The following is a 25,221-nucleotide window of genomic DNA, read 5'->3' as shown; positions in this document are numbered from 1 at the left end:
AGAAAGTTATTGCCAAAGTTCATCATTTGCATAGTTTTAATTAGGTATTTGATTTCAACCGAATCAAAGGCCTTTTCCACATCTAAGGACAGAAAGGCCGCTTCTATTTTATTGAGTTTACAATGAGCCAGGAGATTTAAAGTTCTATGAATGTTATTAGTTATGTCACGTTTTGGGATGAAGCCTGCTTGATCTGAGTGGATATATTTGTCTATAAAAGTATTAAGACGTTTTGTCATTAAGTAAGGAGTTTGTAGTCGTGATTAAGTATCGAGATAGGCCTGTAAGAAGCTGGATTTAATGGATCTTTACCGTGCTTTAGAATTATTATTATCGTAGCCATTTCCCAAGTAGGTGGTGTTTTCCCTGATGTTACTATGGCGTTGCATGTCTTTGTTAGATGAATGGCTAGTAACTTTGCATATTTTTTATAAAATTCCACAGGGAACCCATCTGGACCTGTCGTTTTATTATTTTTGGCATTTTTTATAGCTTCTAAAATTTCTTGTTGGGCAATTGGTCTTTCTAGAAATTCTCTATCTGCCATAGTCAATTTAGTAAAATTTCTAATCTTTCCTAGAAAGTTGGTAATTCTAACCTCATCCGGGGCCTTTGAGGAGTATAAATTAGAATAGAAATCAGTGAAGATGTTTAAGATTTCCTTAGTAGTAGTTTGCACATTTCCTTTTTTAGCCTTAAGACTATTAATCATGGTAGACCCTCTTTTCTTTTTTATTCTGTTAGAAAGCATACGAAGGGCCTTAGGCGAGTTGAACCAGTATTTCTGTTTAACATATAACAAGTTTTTGTGAATATCCCTTGTTTTTAATGTTTCCAAAACCTTACGTTTGTTAAGCAGTTTTCTATAGTTTTTTTCATTACCTGTTTTTTTATGGTTTGTTTCCAACTGTTTAATTTCGGCCAAGAGTTCCTGTTTTTGCTTTATTTTTTCCTTATTAATTCTGGAAGTTAGTGAAATTATATGTCCCCTAGCTACTGTTTTAATAGTATCCCAGAAAATGTGTGGGTCTACCTCTTGCGAACTATTCTCTGCTATGATTGTCTCTAAAAAATTTTCTATTTCTGCTGAACTTTGTTGATTATACAATAATTTTTTAGGAAAGCACCCCTGCCTATTCTGAGATTGGCACCACTTATTTTCAAACGTTATGCTGACCCATGCATGATCTGATATTAATATATTACCCATTTCAGAACTTAAAAGTTTATCACCTAGAGAGGAAGAAACAAGGATATAATCTATCCTCGTATAAATTTTGTGTCTGGGGGAGTAATATGAAAAGTCTTTTTCTCCTACATGAGTGTGCCTCCATGCGTCTAGGAGATTGTTATTCTGAAGCAATGTGGCAAGCCTTGTAATAGATTTCCTTTTTTGTTTTTTCTTTTTGCTTTTAACTGTTTTGGTATTGAGCACTGTTTTGTCTAGAGAGTGGTTAATGATATAATTCAGGTCTCCTCCTATTATCAGCTGACCTTCCTGAAAGGAGGATAAGGTGTTAAGAGTTTCCTCTATGAAGACAAGTTGTTGGTTGTTTGGTGCATATATTGAAGCAAAAGTGTATGCTTGTCCTTCTATCATACCTTTAACAAAAATAAATCTCCCTTTGGGATCCTTGAGAAGCTTTTTCTTTTGGAAAGGTAGGTTTTTAGTTATTAGAATGGCAACTCCCCTAGATTTGGATGATCCTTCTGCATGAAATTGTGAACCTATCCAATTGGCTTTTAATATGTTGGAATTTCCTGGTCTGAAATGAGTTTCTTGTAGTAGAATGACTTGTGAGTTTGTTTTTGCTAGAGTGGAAATTATGCGCTTACGTTTAATGGGGTTTCCCAATCCTCTAACATTAAAAGATGTTATTTTAAGTTTAGTGCACATCCTGCACTCTTGTCCTCTTTTAAAGAGTTAAACAATTTTCTATTTATTAGTCCCAGTGTACTTGTAACAGAGTATACTATGCTTTAAAATACCCTTATAAAGTGATAGGATCTAGAATTATTCTAACCCACCAAGGGGATCTTATTTTGTATTTATTTATTATTGTACTTAATGTATTTATTTAATTATTCAAATTTGTCTAATGAGAAACTACCTAACTGTGATAACAATTGTTTCTTATTTTACAACCCTAATGACTGTAAACTGAGGCAGTAGTTTTGTCTTACTTTGTCCAAATTAACTACCCTAACTCAACTAGTTTAAAAACAATCCCCTCTAATAATAAAGTCAAAAATTAGCAAAGCTAACCTTGTTTGTTATAAACACAAATCCAATAAATATGTGCTAGAGTTTAAGCAAAAAATAGAATGCCTAAAGCCAAAATGGCAAACACCCTGTTATAAAACTATTGACACAAATATTTAAGATCTCTTTAATCCAGTACTTCTTGTATTTCACTGAATCTTTTCTGTCTTACTAAGTATATCTGTATGACTGTTTTTCTATGTATATAAACTGTTTGAATATCCCCAGTACTTAATATTAACTCCTAACTTGTAGTTAACAACCCTTAAAATGTTTCCTATTACAACAATTGATAACAATATTACAATTGAATAGTATGTTAAATTGATTGGTTACTATTTAAATATTAAAAATATATATCTATATATAATATAATATTATAATATGGAAGAAATGTACTTTGGTAATATAAATAACTCTGTATTTACTCAAACAGATATATAACAATTAATCAAGTAATTAATCACTGTAAATAACTTAATAGGTATATAAATATTAATCAATTTCTTAATCAATGTATTTAAGACAATAGTTATGTAATTATTAATCAAATTATTAAATCCTGCAATTACTCAAATAACAATCAATAACAATTGATCAGTATTAAAATTATTTAGTTGTAAACCTGTATAGCCTGGAAAACTTATTCAAAGCCCTGTAAGATGCAAACGTTAACTCCCCCCCACACCCTCCCTCCCCTTTATATTAATTTGAGATCTTTAGTTATAATTTTTTTTAATAAAACTTTTAATAACTTTAAGAACAAAAAACTTCCCAATATCCCCAGAAATAGCTCTTAAGCTAGAGTTGGACTCTAGCTTTGGGGAGGGAAAAGTCCCCAAGTCTTGAGCTATTAAAAAAACAAAAAACAAAACTGGAGCTGTCTTAGAAGAACTTTACCCTCCCACCCCCCAAACCCCTGTGATCATACCCGTTTCAATATTTGACTACCCCTGACTCCTATTAAATCACAACTATCAGTCTCTCATTCTTTATATATAAATGCTGCTTCAAGAGCCTCTCATTGGGATCTTGCTCCCTTGTGGGGGTGACGGAGTTAACGGCTGCTTCCTCTTGTTGCTCTTTCTGCCGACCTCCATGGGTGTTTCTATTCCCAAAGCAGTCAGAAGCTCCACCCCCGTTTCTAAGTCCGATGCTGTGTATTGCTTGCCTTGAATAATCACTAACACTTTGCAGTAATTCAGCCACTTGTAGCGTATGTTGGATTTTCTAAGAGCTTCAGTTGTAGGTTTCAGTTCTTTTCGTTTTGTCAAGGTTTCTTTAGGCAGGTCTTCAAAAATGAGTATCGAGGCTCCTTTAAGAGGGATAAAGCCCTTACTTCTGGCTTCTGGCAGTATTTTCAGTCGCATTGATTCCTCTGTGATCTCGATTATAATGTCCCTCGGGCCTGGCTTGTTTCTGAAGAGCCTCTCTGAGCCGACCCTGTAGGCCTTGCTGATGAAGGGCTGGGGGGGCCTCCTCTCCCAGCCTGAAGTGCCTGACTAGCCACGTGGTCAGGGCTGCCTTCAGATTTCCACTGGGGGCAAATGAGTCTTCCACCCCCCTTATCTTTAAATTCCTCTGCCGGGCCTTGATCCCAAGACTGAGAATTCTTTCCCGGTGAGACTCAGTCAGGTGCTGAAGATCTTTTATATCGCTTTGAGATTCCTGACACAAATTTAGAGCCATTTCTGATTTCTGGTTTGTTTTATTCAGTTCTATTCTTATTTCTGATAATTGATTTGCTAGAGGCTGTAACAGTTTGGCCATTTGATTGAGTAATCTTTGTTCCAAATATTGCAACTGGGGATCCAGAGTCATTTCTGAGGGAGTTTCCTGCGCCTCAGCGATCTCTGTTCTCTCGGCAGCCATTTTAAGCAGTCCTTCACTGTCGTTCCTCACCTGCTTGGAGTCACTCGTGTCAGAAAAACAGCGCTCTAAGTCTTTAACAATTTTAAACTGTAACTTCTTTTTCTTAGAGGCTTGTTTTATCATACTAAGAATTTTTTGAGTACAGGAGTATTTATTTTACAGGGGATTGAGGGTTAAGGAGGACAGAGCTCTCCTAAAATGCTTCCATTCCCTTGGGAATCAAAGCCACGCCCCCAACTAGATATCTTCATGCCACTCAATATAACCTACCTCACATGGTTGTTGAGAGGATATCACCCTGAGCTCCTTAGAGGAAGGGCAAGATATAAATGCACCAGATAAATCAAGATGATCATTACAGGCGATATAGATATAGATATAGATATAGATATAGATATAGATATAGATATAGATATAGATATAGATATAGATATAGATATAGACCTGATGTATTGTAACTTAAATAAACAACAACATTGGAATATGTGTTTTGTGGGAAACCAGTGCAAAGAAACGGGAAACGATAGAAGTATAAAGCATCATGGGTTTGATTCTCAAAACAAAGAAGCACAACCAAAATTGAAATCTGCAGATTAAAGCAACAGCGATGATGATCAAAGCCCCCCAAACACTCAGTCAGATCCTGAGATCCAGTAACCTGATTGCTGACCATTCACAGTCCCGTTTGTGCTCAGCTGGATCTGAGGACACAGCCCAGCTGAAAGCTGACCGTTCCCTGACCCACCGCTGTGCACACCTCTCTTATTGGTCTTCCTGCTGTGCTGAGAGTGACACCCTGGGCTGTTATTCGTATTAAGAGGCCTCCTTGTGATGGATTGTTTCAGGAAAAATCTTGGCAGGGGAGAGCTTCATCCCGACTGGGGAGGAAAAGGAAGTTTGCAGCCATCAGTTTGCAGCATGAGCTTTTGCTGGGCTGCTAATCAGACAAGCAGGCCTCCTGGAAGCCAGCATCTGCGGCAGACCCTGACTGGCTGGCACGGGGTGACCTTCAATTGCAAGTGGAGAACATTAGACCGTCGGTCTGTGCAGGGCTCAGTCTTTGCAACTTGTTTGTTTGCAGGCATAAGAAACTCAGCAGTGTTTTACAGTAAGTTTATTCCTAGATGCATGTGGATGTATTGAGCTGTACTACACTGGTGTATCTAGCCCTTGATCATCTCCTCTGACTGGCAACAGCTCTCTACAAACACTTGGTCTTTACAAGCCCCATTCCAGAGAGATCCTTTTTGTCTGAAGATGCCAGGAAATGAATTGGAGACCTTCTTTATGTAAAGCATATGAAGCTGTGGTCCCTCCCAAAACACATGTCTTAAACTGGAAGTCCCCAGCACAGCACCCACGGACACTTTTCCGGGCACCTGCCAAATGTTTTCAGAAAGTGGGTGGGGCCAGATGTGGCTTTTGCCCAGCGGCGCTTCTGACTGGCTATTGGAGATCTGGTTGGCTGTGCAGATTTTTAAAATACAAACAGCTACACAGGGATTCCAATTAGCACTAGATCGCTAATCTCAGGAAAATTTTCATGTGGGGGGGAGGACATATTGCTGGAGAGGGAACATACGGAACAAACAATCAGCAGTTTGTCTCTTTAGCAACTCTTCTCTAATCCCTAACACTAACAGTGGACCCAGATATAAAATCCAGCCTTTCACCAATTGGGACAGACACTCTTTCAGATACCTACGTTGCTAGCAGCTTTAAAAGAAAGGAGTAATAACTGGTTACCAGAACTGAACACAATTGAATTTATGGTCACTAATGACTGCATTTTCCGATGTGAGTCCACATGCCAGGCGCTGGCCATTCAACTTTCCACTGTGAGTCAGGCGGCCATCTGCAAGAACGAGTCCCCTGGTCCTGAACTGGTTTCTGTACGTGACTCTTTCCCCCCCAGTTTTAGAATCATAGAGTTGGAAGGGATCTCCAGGGTCATCTATTCCAACTTCCTGTACAATACAGGAAATTCACAACTACCTCCTTCTATCTTCTTTCCGTATCCTCTTCCCTGATCAAACTATTCTTTTTTTTTTGTTAAATACATTTAAACATTCCAAAACACATCCTAAAATGAAGGCAAGAGGGCAGATTTTTCTCTTATAGCCATCTCCTTATTATTTGATCTTACCAATCCTTGCTTGCAATTGGTCCTTCCTTTGTTGCCCCAGGGCTGTCATGGTTGCAATTGATGCCACACATGCCCTGTCTTCTACCAGAACAACACAATGTCACAGTATGTTCTCCAGTATCTAAGATTCCATATGATAGGCAAGCTTTTGTGCTTTGCCTATCAGCCAGTCACTCAGTCTGTTTCCTGCCTTTCTGTCTCCACAGATGTATGAAGAGGCTTATTAGAATTAAATAAGGATATGGTTTGAAAACACGCGGTGCAACAATATTGCTGAGGTTAGCATGTCTGAACCTGGTCCGTGCTTGGATGGGAGCCCTGAAGAGAACCCTACATATATCACTTTGCATTCCATGAAGGAAAGTATAATAAATATAAGAAAAAATAATTAAATGCCACCAGAAGACTTAATCAAACAACACAGCAGTCACCTAGTATTCAAAAGGTACTATGGCAGGCATCAGTTGAATGTCATTCTACAGCCAAGGGGCCAGAATGGAAAGGGCCCTGCAACTGGAAGTCATGCATCTGAAATGATCTCAACAAACATCAGATGATTGACAGGCTACTAGAGATCCCTCGTCTATTATCTCGGTCTTTCCTCCTTCTGTTGTCAGACTTCTCTGTACTAGGTAACAGGCTAGGGCAGTTCTGTTGGAGGGTGGAGTTTTATTTCCTTCTGTCTCTCAGTTGCTTTTGTAGCTGCATGGTAGGTGAAATCAGTTCTCCCCCAGGGTCATGGATAGTCATGTTGGATAATCAAATGATGTGGGGTGAACCATAAGAATGCACAAAAACATGCAGGCACACAAACTTGGGTGAACACCAAACAGTAAGACTTCTGGAACAAAGGCTGACTGATTTGCTCAGACTTTATGTAAACAATTGGCTGCTGAGTGGCATGTAGCCGGCAACTGATGCGGGGGAGGGGGGATTCAGCTGTGGGCAAACATGCACGTGGGAAACTTTTGATTGCACTGTACTGTTTATATGTGTGGAAAAAATAACGCAGTAAACAAGGCTCAAGCTTTTAAACAGTTAAACTTCCTGACAAAAAACAGCTTCATGATCCCAAATGGTGAGTGAAACTTGAGTCCAACCAACAGACGGATGTTTTTGCATCCCTGCTGCTGCTGAACCTCTGACTCTCTGATGGAGAAGGAGGGAAGAAGAGGAAGAGCTACCATTTCCATCACTGGCATATGCCAAGGGAGACAGGAGAGGTCCAGTCTTTATGCGAGGGAAGTGCCACCGTTGCCACCATCCAGAGAAGAAGGGCAGGATGCACCAGCATGGTGGACCCTCCCAAGGCCATGGGGGCTGAGAAGCCACCTTATGATGCTGGCCACACCAGTGAGGAGTCCCCAGTATCAGAATTCTTCCATATATGCTTTGTCCTCTAGGGCTAATGAATTTTGGTGGACAGAGTAGCATCTGATTGGATGGACCAATAGCTACTTTCTGAAGTCATTCAGCTCTGCTGAGTGCCTATTTTGTTTCCTCGTATCATTTGCTGACCACAGATTAGTTTACAAACTTTCCTGCATACCACAAGGCATATAGGTAAGAGTAGAAAGAGGGAATCAAGAAAAAAATGACCACCTGTCTTTCTGACACTCAAGCCACTAGGCTTCAAGGTTTCCTAATAGAATCACTTGATTGTAAGTTCAGAACAAATGAAAAGAAGCCCTTCTGCATGCAACACATAATTAACTTAAGAAAATCATTGCAACACAGGGTGCTGCTAATCACTAGCATACATGGCATTTTAACAACAATAGATATATGCAGGATAAGACTTTTGATGCCTATTAGCTAGGATAGCTTGGGAAATAGTGATTACCAGATGCAGACATACGGAAAGTGAAACATACAATATTTGTATATAAATATTTGAGGTTGGTTAATAAATATGATATGGAGACTTAGAGGTGAATGGAATAATGATCTGGAATTTCCAATTTTGCTAAAGCAATGGGTAAAGGCATTAAGCTATATACCTGTTGCTAATATGGATCTTAAGATGTGACATATTCAGCAAAAAAATTATGTTTAGGGTATATTGGACACCACAGCATCTTTTTGCTAAAGGTTTAAGCACAGTGCCTGACTGTTGGTGGTGTAACTCACAAGATGCATCTCTTAAACATACGCTTTGGACATGTTCAGTCATTCCTTTTGGGAGGAAGTTATTGGTCATATTAATTCTGTGTTAGAAAACTCATTTATTTTTGTGGATGTTAATGTACTGTTAAACTACTTGCCTGTCTCTTGAAATCTAACTGATGGTCCACGGAAATGGACCCTCCGTGCCCTTACAATTGCTGAAAGACTTATACTACAACATTGGAAAGACAAAAGCCCACTTCCTGTACATCGCTGGATTGAAGACCTTATACACTTATCAATAGTTGACTATATCACATATAGAAGGCAATTGCATATTGTCTTATTTTTAGATATTTGGGGATCTTCTATAGATACCTATGTATCGATTTGCTAATAGTGTTTTGTAGCCAGCACTTTCTTTTTCCTTTTGTTTGTTTTTTTCCCTCTCTTTTCCATTAAGAAAATATTTTAATTTTTTAAAAAAAATCTGTGATTACCAGATGCTGATGACAAATCATCAGGAATGGTTACCTGTATCTTATAAAGAGCATTCTTCACCCGTCACAACTAACCCTAACAAAATATCATTATGATTGTCAAATAATGCATTGGTTTTCAGTTTAAGAGGTTTTAAAGCTCTAGATGGTCAGGGGCCACCAGATCTTAAGAAGGGTAGTCTTCAATAGGAAACTGACCAAGTCAACATCAGATTTTCTGCTCTTTGTCCCACTACCCTCCCCATAACTATCTGAGGTACAGCATTGGTTGATGGTGACATCATGGCCTATGCATTCCCAAACAACAACATTCAATTTATGCTCTGTCCTTCAGGACAGAGTAAGAGCCCCATGGTGCAGAGTGGTAAACTGTCTCTGCTCTGCTCATGACCTGAGTTTGATCCTGGCGGAAGCCAGATTCAGGTAGCTGGCTCAAGGTTGACTCAGTCTTCCATCCTTCCACAATTGGTAAAATGAGTACCCAGTTTCCTGGGGGTAAAGTGTAGATGACTAGGGATGGCAATGGCAAACCACCCCGTAACAAAAATCTGCCAAGAAAATGTCGTGATGCGACATCCTCCCATGGGTCAGTAATGACTTGGTGCTTGCACAGGGAACTACCTTTACCCTTTTACCTTTGGACAACTTAACACCCATTCAGAGCAGTTTACAAAGTGTATTATCATTATCCCCACAACAATCACCCTCTGAGGTGGATGTGGCTGAGACAGCTCTGAGAGAGCTGTGACTGACCCAAGGTAACCCAGCTGGCTTCAAGCGGAAGAGTGGGGAAACAAACCTGGCTCTCCAGATTAGAGTCCTGCTTCTCTTAACCTCTACACCAAACTGGCTCTGGGATCTACTTCAGAAGAGGAGAACTCACTGATCTTCATTTCCCAGGAAGAGATTCTCTGCAGGCCCCACTATCTGTGGCAGCCCAAAGAAGCCAAAACTCAGAGAAAGTCCCTTAAAACCTCTCCAGAGAGGGAGCTGAAAGGATAGCTCCCTTAGCTGGATCCTGTTCCTCAACATGCTGGACAGCTCTTCTGCCCCACTGGTAGGCAGCAGAACTCTGTGCCCCACAGTGCCAGTATTGCTGGAGAGGGAACACACCCTTACTCTTATACAGACACTATGATGCTGGTAAGTAAATAAAGGGCTGTGGGTGAAATAGGAAGGCATCAGCCTATCATGATGTGGCCAATCCCACCAAGAAGGAGAAAAATAATAATGACAGTGGTAGTGAGTGATATCACTGATGATGAAGTCAACACAACTGACAACATTTCTGGAAGTGATGTATTTCCAGATCCATGACATGACTGGAATCTATCAACAACCAGAGTAGAGATCGAGACCTCAAAAGTAAGGACAGCTACCAGGAGGAGACTGGTGGCTGGTACCTGGTTAAACAGAGCTTCTAGTCAGGTCTGCCAAATCCCCAGCCAATTCATGCAGCCATTCTCCACTTCAGCTTTCACAGAGTGTGAAGGTGACTCTTACTCCTAGAGCAACCCCAACTCACAAGATTTAGGAAGTTATCAGGAACCATATCAACTCCCAACACCATTCCAGCAACCCCTCCCTGACAAAATATCTCTGTGAGTCTCAGTTCAGAAGACAGTGTTTTCCGAAAGGTTTTGGTTACCTAAGAGATGAAGGTGTTTCTTTAATGGGTGTTGATGCTTGCATAAATGAGCATTTATAGCCCATACTGCCTGATGGCTCCTAGCCATGTTGCATTTAATGGGCTTTGTTTGGGGGCAGGGGCTGTATGAAATACAGTACAGACGTGGTCTGCAGAGGAGAAAGAGCGAAGAGTTTGTGACTATTATATTTATCTATTCTCAGCTTTTCTCCCCAAAGTGGCTTACAACATCATTCTCCCCCCCCCCTCCATTTTATCCTCTTAACAACAACTCTGTGAGGTAGGTTAGGTCAAGGTAGAATGACTAGCCCAAGATCTCCCAGAGCGTTTCCATGACAGAGCGGGCGTTCACACTTGAGTCTTTCAGACCCTATTTCAACACTTTAACCAGTCCACCAGTATACTTTAACCAGTACAGTGTGTGGCTAGCACAAAGAAGCTTTGGGACCGATTCCAAGTTTATACTGCTTAACTTCAGAGGAATCTGACACAGCTTTAAATACTTGCTCTGCCTAATAGGGTATGTCCCCTCAGTCCTCATGTTCAGTATCTATTTGTAACTTACAAAGCCATTAGAGGTCCCAGACACAGGGACAAGCCAATGTTCCCTGTTTCATGTTTAATATATTTATTTATATTTTGGTCAACATTTTCAAAATTCTCTCCTTTTTGGGCGGTCTTGTAGAATCGCTTTCATTATGGTAGCACAGGATATAGATGTTTCATACACTATAGATACATAAAATGGATGTGTCAAATGCACACCTATCACTGTGTCTAATAGGAAAATGATGACCCCCTCCCTCCGAGGATGGTTTGAGCCAAATAACAAACACCACCCACAGACATGGGATTCCCCGTGTATCCAAACATTTTGCCTTGTAAATTAACCAGAAGGAAGACACACACACCCCTCAAAAGGCCTAATGAGAACTCAACAGGCTCCACAAGCAACAGAACATTAAAAACACTAGAGAAATGCAAAATCAGACACTAGTCAGAATCTGACTTCTAGCCATTTATCCTTTGCAGCTGTGTAATAACCTGATGAAGGGTTCTGGTGAGCTTGCAAGCTTGCACAAGATTTTGTATCAATTAAATAGATTTCATTCTTGGTTTTGGAAGAGCATGAGAGTCAGTTAAAGCAAAATAAAGGGATAGGAAAGGAAACCAGCCTGCTCAAGCCCCTCGGAGGTTATAGAATCCTGGAGGAGCAGATCTCAAGGGTGGAGGGTGGAAATTTTCAGATTGTTTCCCCCTCCCATGATGCCTCACAGGAGCCCCAGAGTGTAATGCTGATTTATTGATACACAAAGAACATTGAAAAAATGTGCATGTTTTACAAGAAAACTCCAGCGCAAGGAAGCAAAGTGGCCTGAAAGTAAAGAATCCTGGGTTCAATTCACACAAGGCAGAAGAGAAATTAAACAAGGAATTCTCAGGTCAAGACGGCAAGGTTTAGAAATGAACTGACCTGCATGAAAGGGTCGTGAACATTTTTTGTAACACTTGGGAAATGGAGAAGCCAAAAAAGCCACATGCAGGCTTTTTTTGAACTTCATACTTCCACAGAAACTGGCATTTAGCACAGCTAACAGACTGCATATTTTACCACATAATTAAGGTTGAGTCTAAATGGAGGGAAACATATATACTTTAAACAGCATGGAAAAACAGAAGCCATTCTAATAAACTTATCAGCCAGACTTAGACACGCATCCTGAGGAGATCTTCCAGAAGACTAGCTGCGTTATTCTGGTGGAGAACCTTAATGCAGGAGGGGATTTCTGATTTCTTATCCACTCCGTCTCTTACCACCCCGCCCCCTAAATCACTGCTTCAGTTGCACCAGGTCTGTTCGAATCGAAACCTGCAATATTTTCTGCTTCCTTGTCACCACCTTTTCAACATTACCTGCACATCCATAAATCAGCATTATAAGTCTATTATATTTATCATGATCTACAATCATAAATTGCATCTGAAAACCACACAACATGCAAGTCAAATGAGCAGACAAAACCAATAGTGGGGAGAAAAACAGAGGACAAAAAACTGTTGGCAACAAAGAAAATGAATATAAGACAAAATGAAATAGCGAACATTTACTCTTATCCCGACTGAAAGCCAAACAAATAGATTCTAGCAGGAGCTTTCATTGGCGAAGTAGATGCCACAATCCATTTCTCGGTACTTATGTCTTCTTCACATGACCTGCTCCCAGTGTCAAGGCACCACTTTGCAAGAATGACAAAACAATGAGTTAATGAAAGTGGAACGTCATTTCCTACTTGACAGTTTGCTTGGTGTGCATTCTGCCAAGAGGTAGTCATTGTAATGTACTTTGCAATGGTTTAGTTCAGACGCTGGGTCATTTGCCAACTACAAGTCTCTACCACATTTTTATCATACTGTTCCTCCATAGAACTCTATGGGTGGCATGCCCAGTACTCTCTTTCTCCATTTTATCTGCACATCAACCCTGTGAGGTAGGGTACTACTGAGAGCATGCAACTGGCTCAAGGACACCGAGCGAGCATCATGGCTTGTTGGGGATTTGAACCTGGGCCTCTCCCTGGTCCAATTACTGGAATACATTGGCTCTCAACACACTGGAAATGGCTAACTGGGAAAGGATTTTTGATCCTGTCCCATCTACTCAATGTGATGAGAACGCTGTGCCCGTTGCTTAAATTCAGTTGGTTATCTTTGGATGGAAAGGAAGCTCAAAAGTCCAAAAAATATTTTTTTCCTGTAAAATCAAACTTCCTGTAATCAAGTCAAAGACTGTAAGCCTGAAAGCCAGGGCTGGTGGAGAGAAATAAAATCAAAACACCTGTCACCATGTGGAGCAGAGATGCGATCATTGCATCTTGAATTATCATCACTGAACACACCATTGTGAGAAGACCATTTCCCTGGCACTTGAACAGAAAGTATTGCCTGTCGTTTAGTGAATTATCTATCCCAAAAAAGTTTGTTAGCTTTTCTTTTTCCAGAAATGAAGAAAATCCTGACATTTGTTCTTCAGAATCTAATCAATTCTGCGAGCCTCAAAGCTCTAACTTTAAGATTTACAGACAAACCCTAATACATCTATCTTTCCCACAAAGCCCTTCAGATTTTGGTGAGACTCAAATCCAAGTTCAGCATCATTATATGGTATTCCAATGCCCACAGCTACGAAGGAAAAGGCCAGCTTTTACACCATCAAAATCCTTGATAGTTTTCCAACACATCTTTGTAACTTCCAAATCTCCTATGCTAGTCTAGAACAGCATTTCCAACAACCTCTCAACACAAAACATGAATTATTATAAGGGTATCAACACCTCACAGAAGCATAGTCTTGACTGGCTTTACCTCTCCCCAGGGTTTAAAATTGCAATCACATGCCACCACGGTTGGGTGACTGCCTCTCATCTCCAACCCCCCAGCCCCCATTAAAAACAGCAATAAAGCCCAAACTTATATATATATGGGTGCATTTACCTTTTCTCTTTATTTTGCTTTCGGGACTTGTGCAACAACCCTATGAGTACAACAGCTGCTTGCATTCCAGCTCGTTTTGAATGCATCTTGCCTGGCATTTGTGACATAGCTGAGGTGACAACGGGAGAGGCTTTGCTGCCAATATTGCCAACCCTTGGCAAGGGAGCTGTTTTTTTTAAAGTACAGCCTCTCCTCCCTCCCTCCTTCACACATGCATCCTCATTCTTCCTCTGCTTCTCTTCTGTGTTGTTCCGCCGCTCTTGATAGGTAAACCCTTTTCCTGAATCAGGTGACTGTTTCCACTCCAGCGACCTTCAAGTCACCTGCCGCCTGCCCTGTTCCAGCCAGTGGCTATTCCGAGCTTCGTTTACCCGAGGGGTTCTTCAACTGCCAGCACGGCACAGGGGTGGCATTCCCGAGTCAATTAAATCGCTTTCAACGGTACCAGCTGCACATGTGGTCACCGGCTTTTGCCAATCTGTCACGCCTGCGCTGCACAGCCAACAACCTCGCTTCCCCGGCTGTCACAAAACAAGATGAGCTGAAGGGTTTCGTTTAGAAGCTTTTCCTGTGCTTTAAAAATTGGAAGGGGGGCACACACTCTGCCAAGGCAGAAGCAAACAGGGATTTTCTCATTGTAAACCCATCATGGATAAATATCAGCGCACTAAAACAAGCAAATGGCTAGGTGCAGGGACCCACAAAAGACAAAAAGGTGGCAAAGCTTTTTTTTAAAAAAAACCTCAGATGTTGTTTATTGTTTTTCTGTGGAACTTGTTTGCTCATAAGTGTCCAGATGATGCATGAAGAAAAGGCAGACCATTTGCAAGTCTTGTGAAAACCAAGCTTTCAGTAAAGAAGGAATTAATTCTTGAGTGGAGAAAGGAAAGGAGTATTGGGAGGTATGTTTCATAGCATTGTGATTGTTAATGTAACAACAGCAGCTGTAACAAATGTTATTTCAAAATACATTTCTTTCTTCTCTCTCTCTCAGCCTCTAGTGGATGTCATTTACTGATTGTAGGGGATTAGAAAGATCATAAGAGCATTAAAATGAAAAGGGGCTTGATTCACAATTCTGTAGCTGTTGTATTGCATGGAAATGGGATCAGTTCATCTGCCCATGCTGAAAGTGGGATGGAAATACCCAGGCAGACACAGCCAGAGACAGCTGAGCCAAAAGGAGGGGCAGTTTGGAGAAACTTTTGGCAGCTGTATTTCCCTTCCCCCAGTTTTAGTGCTTTTTGCAGAAGGGGCAAAATGAGCGGGCTCCAATTTTCGAAAGGGGGCATGCAGAGAGGGAAGCCAGCGATGCTGAGGGAAGAAGCGCTGACCTCCTTCTCAGTTATTTCCAATGCCAGCTAGGATTGGCCACCTAGCACTGATACACCATCACATTCAGCATGTGATCTCCAATCAGCCGGGAACAGCCATGGGATTATGCTCAGGAAGAAGAGGGGCATCTTTTTCAGAAATGGCTTCAAATAGCAGGCAAAAATGGTTGTGAATGGGATTGAACTGGCTGCAAACAAGATGCGGGGGTGAAATATTTCTCCTCCACAAAAAATGAAACTGGAAAATTTTCAGCATAGCCCTAGTTCAGCACATCTTCGTGGTGTTTTTCTTATTTCTTGTTGGAAAGCAGCGCAAATGAACTTTAGTCACTAAGAATGACCAGGAGGTTCAAGTATTACCTCAGGGTAGGGTTGCCAAGTCCCCTGACCTCTGGTGGGGACGGGGATCTGGCAGTTACCTTGGTGGCTATCTCACATGTGATGATATCACTTCCACCCCCTGTGAAGGGTGGGAGCATGCCTGTCGACGGGTGTGATGATGTCACTTCCAGAAGTGACGTCATTGTGCCTGTGGGGAGCATACCTGCTGCATGCTGCCCAGGGAGGTTTCTTGCCTCTCAGGCCTGTTCCATGGGGCCTCCCCCCACCAGCCATGTGAGTGGAGGGCAGAGGCTGGGAGAGGGGGATCCCCCACCCCTACCTCAGGGCAAATGTCTCTCAGCCTCAAACTTCCCTTTCACCTGCAATATAGGGGATAAAAGCATGTCTACTTCATAGGGCTTTTGTCAGCATGTCAGCAAAATAAAATTGTGAGCACTGAAGGGACTGTGTAAGTACTCATGGTTATTATTAAGTCCAGAAGAGTGAGAAGGGGGTAGCTGTGAATTTGCTGCCTTGCACAGGGAATTGGACCCTTGGTATCCTTTCCAGCTCTGCGTTTCTATGTTTCTCTGTTCCCTGCCACTCAGTTTATTTATAGATTTGTACCTTGTTTTTCTCCCCAATGGTTACCCAAAGTGGCCTATAACAGCACTCTTCCCTTCTCCATTTTATCTGCACAACAACAACCCTGTGAGGTATGTTAGGCCAAGAGAGAGGCCCCCAAGTCACCCAGCAAGCTTCCATGGTGAAAGCCCTAAATCTATTTATACTAGAGACACATGGAAACATAGGCTGCAATAATGCTGATAGATTTGGGGAAATAACATAGAGTGAACCCTCCCCTTAAAAAATCCCAACACTTTCAGATTTGAGCTTGACTCTAAATAGGCCTCTAGGGGGTTGGTGAGGGTATGGGCATGGAAGTGGGCAGACACCGGAATGTTTGTATGCATCCGGATTTCTTTCTTCTTTGTGTAAACAGCCTTTACAAGCACACACAGAATCTTCAAACATTTGTCAAATGCTTTACAATGACAACCAGAAGAAAGCAATGGTTTTCAGGCTGAGGGACGGGGGCTTGCAAATCCCATGAACAATGACAGGAAGACTAATTCTTCAGTAGACCAAGCTTCCGTTTCTCAGGAAACATGTCCCACTCTTCCATTTTGGTGTTAAAGTACTGGAACAGGAGTGTGGGAAGCAACCTTATGGCCAAGTTGCTTCTACGGAATCAAGGTAAAGAAAAGAGGGTGCGTTTCTTAATCTCAATGCAGGGGAGGGGGATGATTGGGAGGATCTTCTCACACAATTTCTTGCGAAGCAATGAATGCATCCTCTTCTCAGGCTGCGGACAGAGAGAACTTCAAACTCCTTTGTCAACATATGCAAATCTATAGCCTATCAGCAAACCCCAGAGACTGGCTACAATGCTTCCTTATACCAACACCAACACCAACCCAACACACGTTTAACATGTGGCGTGGGAATCACCTTTAAAACAGTGGAGGAAGGACTGCTCCTGAGCACAGGATGGTGGAAGGGGAGGAGGCTTCATTGTTCCCGCCCCCGCCCCCCGCTTCCACCCTGCGTTCTTTTTCTACCAGAAAAGGGCCCGAAGGGAGGCTGTTCATCTTACTGCCATTCTATATGATTGCCCAGGAGACCTCAACTCAAATTGCATTTAATGTATTGTCCAATCAGACCCTATGACAGCAGGTATTGGGAACTGTTTCTTCCTGGGATCCTGCAGAAATGTCAGTTACGGATTTTTGATCACTCAACAATTTGGCTCATGCTTTATTTGCCAATGATGAAGAAGGAGCTGGATTTTCAGTGTACTGTTTGGTCACCCATTCGTGGTTGTTGAGTACATGGCTTCAACTATACTAAGAGCCAAGTGGTCTTCATCTGAGGATTCTTAAATCCAGAGACTGGAGCCATGAACAGATAAGACAGATCTTCCTACACCCCTGAAACATGATCCAGGTTTGCAGAGAAATTTGAAACCTTTAAAAAAACATTGGGGGGGGGTAAAAAAACCCAAAATAATTAAATGAGCTCCTGTAGCTTTAACAGGATGCCATCAGTGCCTGTTGCTAGACAACTATGTAACAGGTTAGTATTTCAGGCTTGATTTCTGTCAGTAAAAGGCAGGGGGAGGGGGAGGGCCCTTTCCAGGGTTGTTTTGGCCTTTGAGGGAGGTCTTAATGGGGACTGGCCATGAAACAACAACTGGACAACTTAATTCCACATGATTTATATGACTTACCCAGGCCCAGCTGCTTGATACTGCTCAACAGCCCCCCCCCAAAGCCAGAGTAGTGTAATGGTTAGAGTTTCAGAGCAGTTTGGACAAGTATTACTAAAGATTTGCAAAGATTGGAGAAATTAAATATTTCATGGTTAGGGAGAATCTCAGCTGTTAAAATGAATACATTACCAAAATTGAATTTCTTATTTCAAATGCTGCTATATAGATGAAAAGATTTTAAAGAAGTGGCAGAAAATGATAAATGGGAAGAAACTGAGAATAAGATTTAAAATATTACAAGATGAAAAAAGATGAGATGGGTTGGTGGTATAAAATATCAAATTGTACCACCAAGTGGCCACATTAGTTCGGATATTAGATTGGATTAGAAATCTGAACAGAAGACATATAAAGTTAAGAGACAACAGATGCCAAGGAAGGAATTCATAACTATTTATGAGTTGAGAAATCACTAAAAACTATTCAAAAGCAAGATGGTACCCATATTTTGAGGGATGGACTACTAAGAATATGGTTCTAACGCAGAAACAGATTAAGGCCACCAGTTTTGCCATTGGCATCAGCAATAGATGCTTAGATCTTCTTTTATTTTAAATAAAATTCTTGAAAGAAAGAAAGAAAGAAAGAAAGAAAGAAAGAAAGAAAGAAAGAAAGAAAGAAAGAAAGAAAGAAAGAAAGAAAGAAAGAAAGAAAGAAAATTCATGCCCAAGGAAAAAATATCCCACAGTTGATGTTGTTAAATGGTGTCCAAAGTCAAAGAACAATTATCCAAAGAAGATGGCAGATTAAGAGTGCAATCCTATGGAGAGTTACTCCAGTCTAAGCCCATTGACTTCAATTGACTTAGACTGGAGTAACTCTGCATAGGATTGCACTGTAAGAGAGAAAACGGTGTTTGAACTAATCAGTGGAGATTCAAACATTTATTAGGAAAAGTATATAAATGCTTATTGCAACGTGCCACAGAATCGGAACAAGTTAAAAACTGTATGATAAAAGGGATGTAAAATTTGGGAGAAAGTGTCTCTATGAGTCAATGGAAAAAATTATGAACAAAAGAAATCTACAGACTGTCAAATGTTAAGAGAGAACCAGTATAAAATGTTTTTTGATGGTATATCACTCCTAAGGATCTTGCAAGAACCAATAAGGATCATAGTGGAAGGTGTTGTAAATGCCAATGTACTGATGCAACATTCTACTATATGTGGTGGACATGTAAGAAGGCAAGAAAATATTGGATAAAAATTCATGAAAAAATGCCACAGATATGAAAAGTTTTGCTTTGTGCTGAATCCTAAAAATATGCTATTAAATATTTTACCTAGTAATATTACAAAAATACATAGTGAATTGTTTAAAGATTTGGTGATGGCGGCAAAGGTGGTATTTGCGACAAAGTGGAAGGCAGATTCATGTCCAGGTGAGTCTGAGTGGATGAATAAATAGGCATCTATGGCTAAATTAACTTCCTATATGAAATTTTAGAAGTCCTTTATGACTATGTAGCTGATAATTAAGAAAAATTAAGAATACTTTTTATGGAAGCAGGCTAATTAGAAAATAATTATTTTAAAATGTTGAATATAAAATACTGAGTACTGGGCACAATCTGAAAAAAAATGAACCATGTGATTCATGGTTCGTCACATTTCCATGGACCAGGAACCACGAACTTCACAACCTTTTCCCAGTTCATGAATCAAAATTCATGGAATTTCACTATCACATACCCCAAGCCAGCTTCAGCCCATTGGCAGGAGAATGGGGGCTGAGAGCCCATCGGAAAGAGAATGGGGGCTGTCAGTTCAGCCCATGGGCTGAACCTGGTGCTGGCTCTGTGAAACTGACAGCCCCCATTTTCCTGCCGCCCTGGGTGGAAAGAGAATGGGGTGGGTGGAGGGGGGTATCAGTTTGACAGACCTGGCACCGGGTTCAGCCCATGGGCTGGTGTGGGGTCTGTCAAACTGACAGCCCCCGTTTTCCTGCTGCCCTGGGCAAAAAGAGAATGGGGGCTGTCAGTTTCACAAACCCCGCTCCAGCTTCAGCCCATGGGCTGAACTGAACTGCCGCCCTGGGCGGAAAGAGAATGGGGGCTATCAGTTTGACAGACCTGGCGCCGGGTTCAGTTCATGGGCTGAACCAGCGCGGGGGCTGTCAAACAGCACCCATTTTCCTGCTGCCCTGGGCAGAAAGAGAATGGGGGCTGTCTGTTTCACAAATCCTGTTCCGGCTTCAGCCCATGGGCTGAACCCAGTGCAGGGTCTGTCATACTGACAGCCCCTGTTTTCCTGCCACCCTAGGTGGAAAGAGAATGGGGCTGTCAGTTTCACAGACCCTGCACTGGCTTCAGCCCATGGGTTGAACGCTGGCTTCAGCCCATGGCTGTCAAACTGACAGCCCCTGTTTTCCTGCTGCCCTGGGCAGAAGAGAACGGGGGCTGTCAGTTTCACAAACCCTGTGCTAGCTTCAGCCCATGGGCTGAACCTGGAGAGGGGTCTGTGAAACTGACAACCCCATTTTCCTGCTGCTCCCTGGCAGCAGGAGATGGGGGCTGTCAGTTTCACACACCCCTCAGTGGCGCCAGCCTGTCTTGGCTCACCAACCGCTCACAAAACGCATGAACCGGGGCCTAAAAAGTCATGAGGTTCGTTAACACACGGCCCAACGAACCACATTTGAATGAACCACCAACTGACCCAATTAGTGAGGGGTTTTTTGGTTCGTATTGTGATTCGTGCCCACCTCTAGTAAGGAGTAAGTAAGGAGATGGAGAGGAGCAATATTTTCTAGCTTAAATGTGCTGTTATATATTCTGTTAATGTTATTTTTTTTCTTTTATGTATTGTTAATGTCTTTTTCTCTTCCAGTAAACTTTTTTAAAAAAGAATTTCAGAGCAGGATGTGGGAAACCCAGGTTCAAATCCTCATTATGCTGTGGAAACTCACAGGGTGACTTTGATCCAGCCACACACTCTTTGCTTAACCTACCTCTCAGGGTTGTTGTGAGGAAAACAGGGACAAAAGGGGGTGAGAAGGAGAGAAGGAAGCAGGGAATGGGAGAGAGGCTATGGGGGAGGGGGCAAGGAACAGAAAGAGTACATTGCACAGGAGTAGGGTTGCCAGGTGTCCTGGTTTTCACTTGAATGGTTTGGTATTTTCGTGGATTATCTAGGGGAAATGTAGTTAAAGTACTGGGCATATAAATGTCCAGTATTTTTGTGTTGGGCTATTGGGTGCTGGGGACGAGTGCAGCTGGGGCCATGGGCCCTAGTCCCAGAAACTGGGAGGGATTTAAGAAAGCTAAAATAGAGGCAAGGACTATGCCTACAGTGTGGGTGTGTTGGACATTTTGCCACACAATGCCCCCTGAGGCAACCACAGGAGGGGAGAGGCCAGAAGGTACAGAACGCCACCCCAGCCCCTAAACTGACGCACTGGAAGTTGCCTCCGAAGTGTGCGTGATGAGAAACTGGCTTGGAAGCAGAGGAGAATCCCGGGGAAAGGAAGGAACCCGCTGCTGAGAAGGAATTGTCCCCACCGCCGGGAAATGGGACAGATCTGCCATGAAAGGGTCCTGACGGCAGGTCACTAAAGAGCCTACCCCACCAAAGGTGAAGGAAAGAGGGGCCATACTATTTATGCCAGTGATGTTAGTGAATTCAAAAAGAGGAACCCATTTACGGGTGCAAGCTCTAATAGATTCCAGATGCTCCCACGATTTAATATCACCAGCCTTGGTTAATGGTATAGGCTTGGAAACAGTAGAACTGAAAGACCCTATAGTGTTCAAGCAACTGGATGGGTCTAATATGAATCCAGCACCATACAAAACTGAACCTACCCCTATGGGCATGGGAGATCATTGGGAAAACCCAATATATATATTGTCGAAGGCTTTCACGGCCAGAGAACGATGGTTGTTGCGGGTTTTCCGGGCTGTATTGCCGTGGTCTTGGCATTGTAGTTCCTGACGTTTCGCCAGCAGCTGTGGCTGGCATCTTCAGAGGTGTAGCACCAAATACTTAAATTCTTTTGGTGCTACACCTCTGAAGATGCCAGCCACAGCTGCTGGCGAAACGTCAGGAACTACAATGCCAAGACCACGGCAATACAGCCCGGAAAACCCGCAACAACCACCAATATATATAGTCAGTGATGTAGCTAAGTGTCCCTTGGTGCTGGGAAGCCGCTGGCTATGGGACCATAATCCGTATATTAAATGGTCTACTGGAATGGTAGTCTTTAAAGGAGATCCTTGTGCCAAACATGCATGGACTAAAGTCTGGGGCAGGGAGGTGCCCTCCCCATAGAATCATAGAATCATAGAGTTGGAAGCGGCCATACCGATCATCTAGTCCAACCCCCTGCCCAGTGCAGGATCAGCCTAAAGCATCTCTGACAGATATTCATCCAGCCTCTTCTTGAAAACTGCCAGTGAAGGGGAGCTCACCACCTCCCTAGGCAGCTGATTCCACTTTTGAACTACTCTGACCGTGAAAAAGTTCTTCCTAATATCCAGCCCGTACCTTTGTGCATGTAGTTTTAGCCCATTGCTTCGCGTCCTACACACTGCTGCCAATTGGAACAGCTCCCTGCCCCCCTCCAAATGCCAGCCTTTCAAATACTTAAAGAGAGCAATCATGTCCCCCCTCAATCTCCTCTTCTCTGAACTAAACATTTCCAAGGCCCTCAGCCTTTCCTCGTAGGGCTATCTCCAGACCCCTGATCATTTTTGTCGCTCTCCTCTGCACTCTCTCGATTTTCGCCACATCCTTTTTGAAGTGAGGCCTCCAGAACTGCACACAATACTCCGGGTGTGGCCTGACCAAGGCAGTATAGAGAGGGGCTATGACCTCCTGCGATTTCGACGCTATGGCCCCTTTGATACAACCCAGGATTGAATTGGCCTTTTTTGCCACCGCATCACACTGACTGCTCATATTTAGTTTACAGTCCACTCTTACCCCAAGATCTCTTTCACATATAGTACTGCCCGTGTTAGCTTCAACTAAACCAATATTAATATGCGAGAGAGGGATCTTGGACTGAACAGACTTTCCCCAAATGAAAAGAACAAGGATACAACACAGCCAGGACATAAATTTAGTAATTTTATTCAAATCAACTTGTATAAGTTACACCATTACAGGAAACTTAAAAATCATGGTACAGAACCTGACAAGCTAAAGACAGCATAACTAAAAAATACTAGCAATGCAATAAGGCATAATGAATTATCTTACCAATCCTGGAGATGTCCCAAGAGGTCTGTATTGATGAGAAGGGGGGGGGGGAGAGCTTCACCAGATCTGAAAAGGAATGGAGAGGCAGGAAGGGAAGTAACTCCTTCCTTCTCTCTTTCTTATTTTTCCATCATCTTTACTGCTCATTTTATATGATTTTGGAATGGCATCTCCCCACCTTTCCACCAATAGGATTCCTCATAGTCATCTCTGTCAGGGAAATCACCTAAAAATCGTAATGTGTGCAAAATGATCAGGTCACTTTGATTCCTCAATATTTACTATCATTGCTCAAATTAATGACAACATGCGTCAACAGAAAGCCCCTAGATTTTAGCCCATTATTGCCACGTAGCTGTCCAAAGGTTCATTTAGTCTCCATTTTGTTCAGTATATCCTGAGTTCCTTATAACTATGTGATTGGAGCTATATATGATGATATATGCATAATGATTGCTAAGTTATTCCATGTAAAATTGTAATAAGATCAATTGAACCGTGAATATACGAATATATATGCATGTACTATGTATTTTCCAGGAGAAATAGTCATGTGGTCACTGTTAGTAAGATGACAATGTCAAGACAGCATTCTAAATGACAGGAAGAGATTTTGATTAGCTTTACAAAGAGGCAAACAGATGGATTTTTCTCCAGAGAGATCAGAAAAGGAACTTTAATTTTCTGATTTCTACTCAATTCTCTCTGTTATTCAATCCCTCTCATCCATGAGCATGTATATGTCTTTTCCCTTCAAAAAGTAAGTGGATAAGTGTAGAATAGGGGTGTGCAAAGGCACCTCGATTCGGCTTTCCCGATTCGGGCACAACGAAGAATAAAACATGAACAACACAAAATAAAGTTTTTAAAAAATTATTTTCTCCCTTTCAAAGTACAAGTAGGCAAAGCATTATGACACATTACACCAGCAGTCCCCCACACAGAAAAATTAACACAACTCACTTAACATCAGAGAATCACAAAAGCACAATTCCTGTCAAAAACACTTTATTTCTTGAACAGCTTTAGGTTACACAGCAGGGGAGCACACCAAAGGGCATTCCAGCATCCCACCTCACAAAAATAACACAACTCACTTAACATCAGAGAATCACAAAAACACAATTCCTGTCAAAACCACTTTATTTCTTGAACAGCTTTAGGTTACACAGCAGGGGGGCACACCAAAGGGCATTCCAGCATTCTAAAAATAACACAACTCACTTAACATCAGAGAATCACAAAAACACAATTCCTGTCAAAAACACTTTATTTCTTGAACAGCTTTAGGTTACACAGCAGGGGGGCACAACAAAGGGCATTGCAGCAGTATCTTACAAAAAAACACACAACTCACTTCACATTAAAGAATCACCCCAAAAAAATTGCTGTCAAAAGCACTTTATTTCTTTAACTGCTTTAGGTTACACAGTAGGAAGGCACAACAGGGCATGAAAGCAGTGTACTACACAAAAATAACACAACTCACTTCACATCAGAGAATCACCCAAACTCAATTGTTGTCAAAAACGGTGAAGTGGGTTGTATTATTTTGTGTAGTACACTGCTATCATGCCCTGTTGTGCCCTCCTACTGTGTAACCTAAAGCTGTTCAAGAAATAAAGTGTTTTTGAAAGGAATTGTGCTTTTGTGATTCTCTGATGTTAAGTGAGTTGTGTTATTTTTGTGTAAGATACTGCTGCCATGCCCTTTGGTGTGCCCCCCTGCTGTGTAACCTAAAGCTGTTCAAGAAATAAAGTGTTTTTGACAGGAATTGTGCTTTTGTGATTCTCTGGTGTTAAGTGAGTTGTGTTATTTTTCTGTGTGGGGGACTGCTGGTGTAATGTGTCATAATGCTTTGCCTACTTGTACTTTGAAAGGGAGAAAATAATTTTTAAAAAACTTTATTTTGTGTTGTTCGTGTTTTATTCTTTGTTGTGCAGTTGGTTCCCATCATAGGGAACAATGGGGCTGGCTGGCCAGCCATCTCTGTAGGTGGT

At 41.8% G+C, this 25,221-nt stretch overlaps 1 protein-coding gene across 3 annotated transcripts in view; it reads right to left on the bottom strand.

Moving 5' to 3' along the window:
• Positions 1 to 14,207, bottom strand: part of RAP1GAP2 (RAP1 GTPase activating protein 2) — a 312,617-nt gene extending 298,410 nt beyond the window's left edge. For 2 of the 3 annotated variants that reach the window (XM_055000968.1, XM_055000967.1), the window contains exon 1: positions 14,028 to 14,206. In XM_055000968.1, coding sequence (XP_054856943.1) covers positions 14,028 to 14,134 — 107 coding nt within the window. In that variant the 5' untranslated portion in view covers positions 14,135 to 14,206. Of the gene's footprint in view, positions 1 to 14,027 lie in introns of all 3 variants that reach the window. The other variant, XM_055000969.1, reaches the window with a different exon arrangement.
• Positions 14,208 to 25,221: the final 11,014 nt, after the last annotated feature.

Source organism: Eublepharis macularius, chromosome 17 (assembly GCF_028583425.1).
Source record: "Eublepharis macularius isolate TG4126 chromosome 17, MPM_Emac_v1.0, whole genome shotgun sequence".
NCBI classification, from domain to species: Eukaryota; Metazoa; Chordata; class Lepidosauria; order Squamata; family Eublepharidae; genus Eublepharis; species Eublepharis macularius.
The sequence above is the reverse complement of the archived record's forward strand: the minus strand, read 5'-3'. Positions and strand labels throughout refer to the sequence as shown.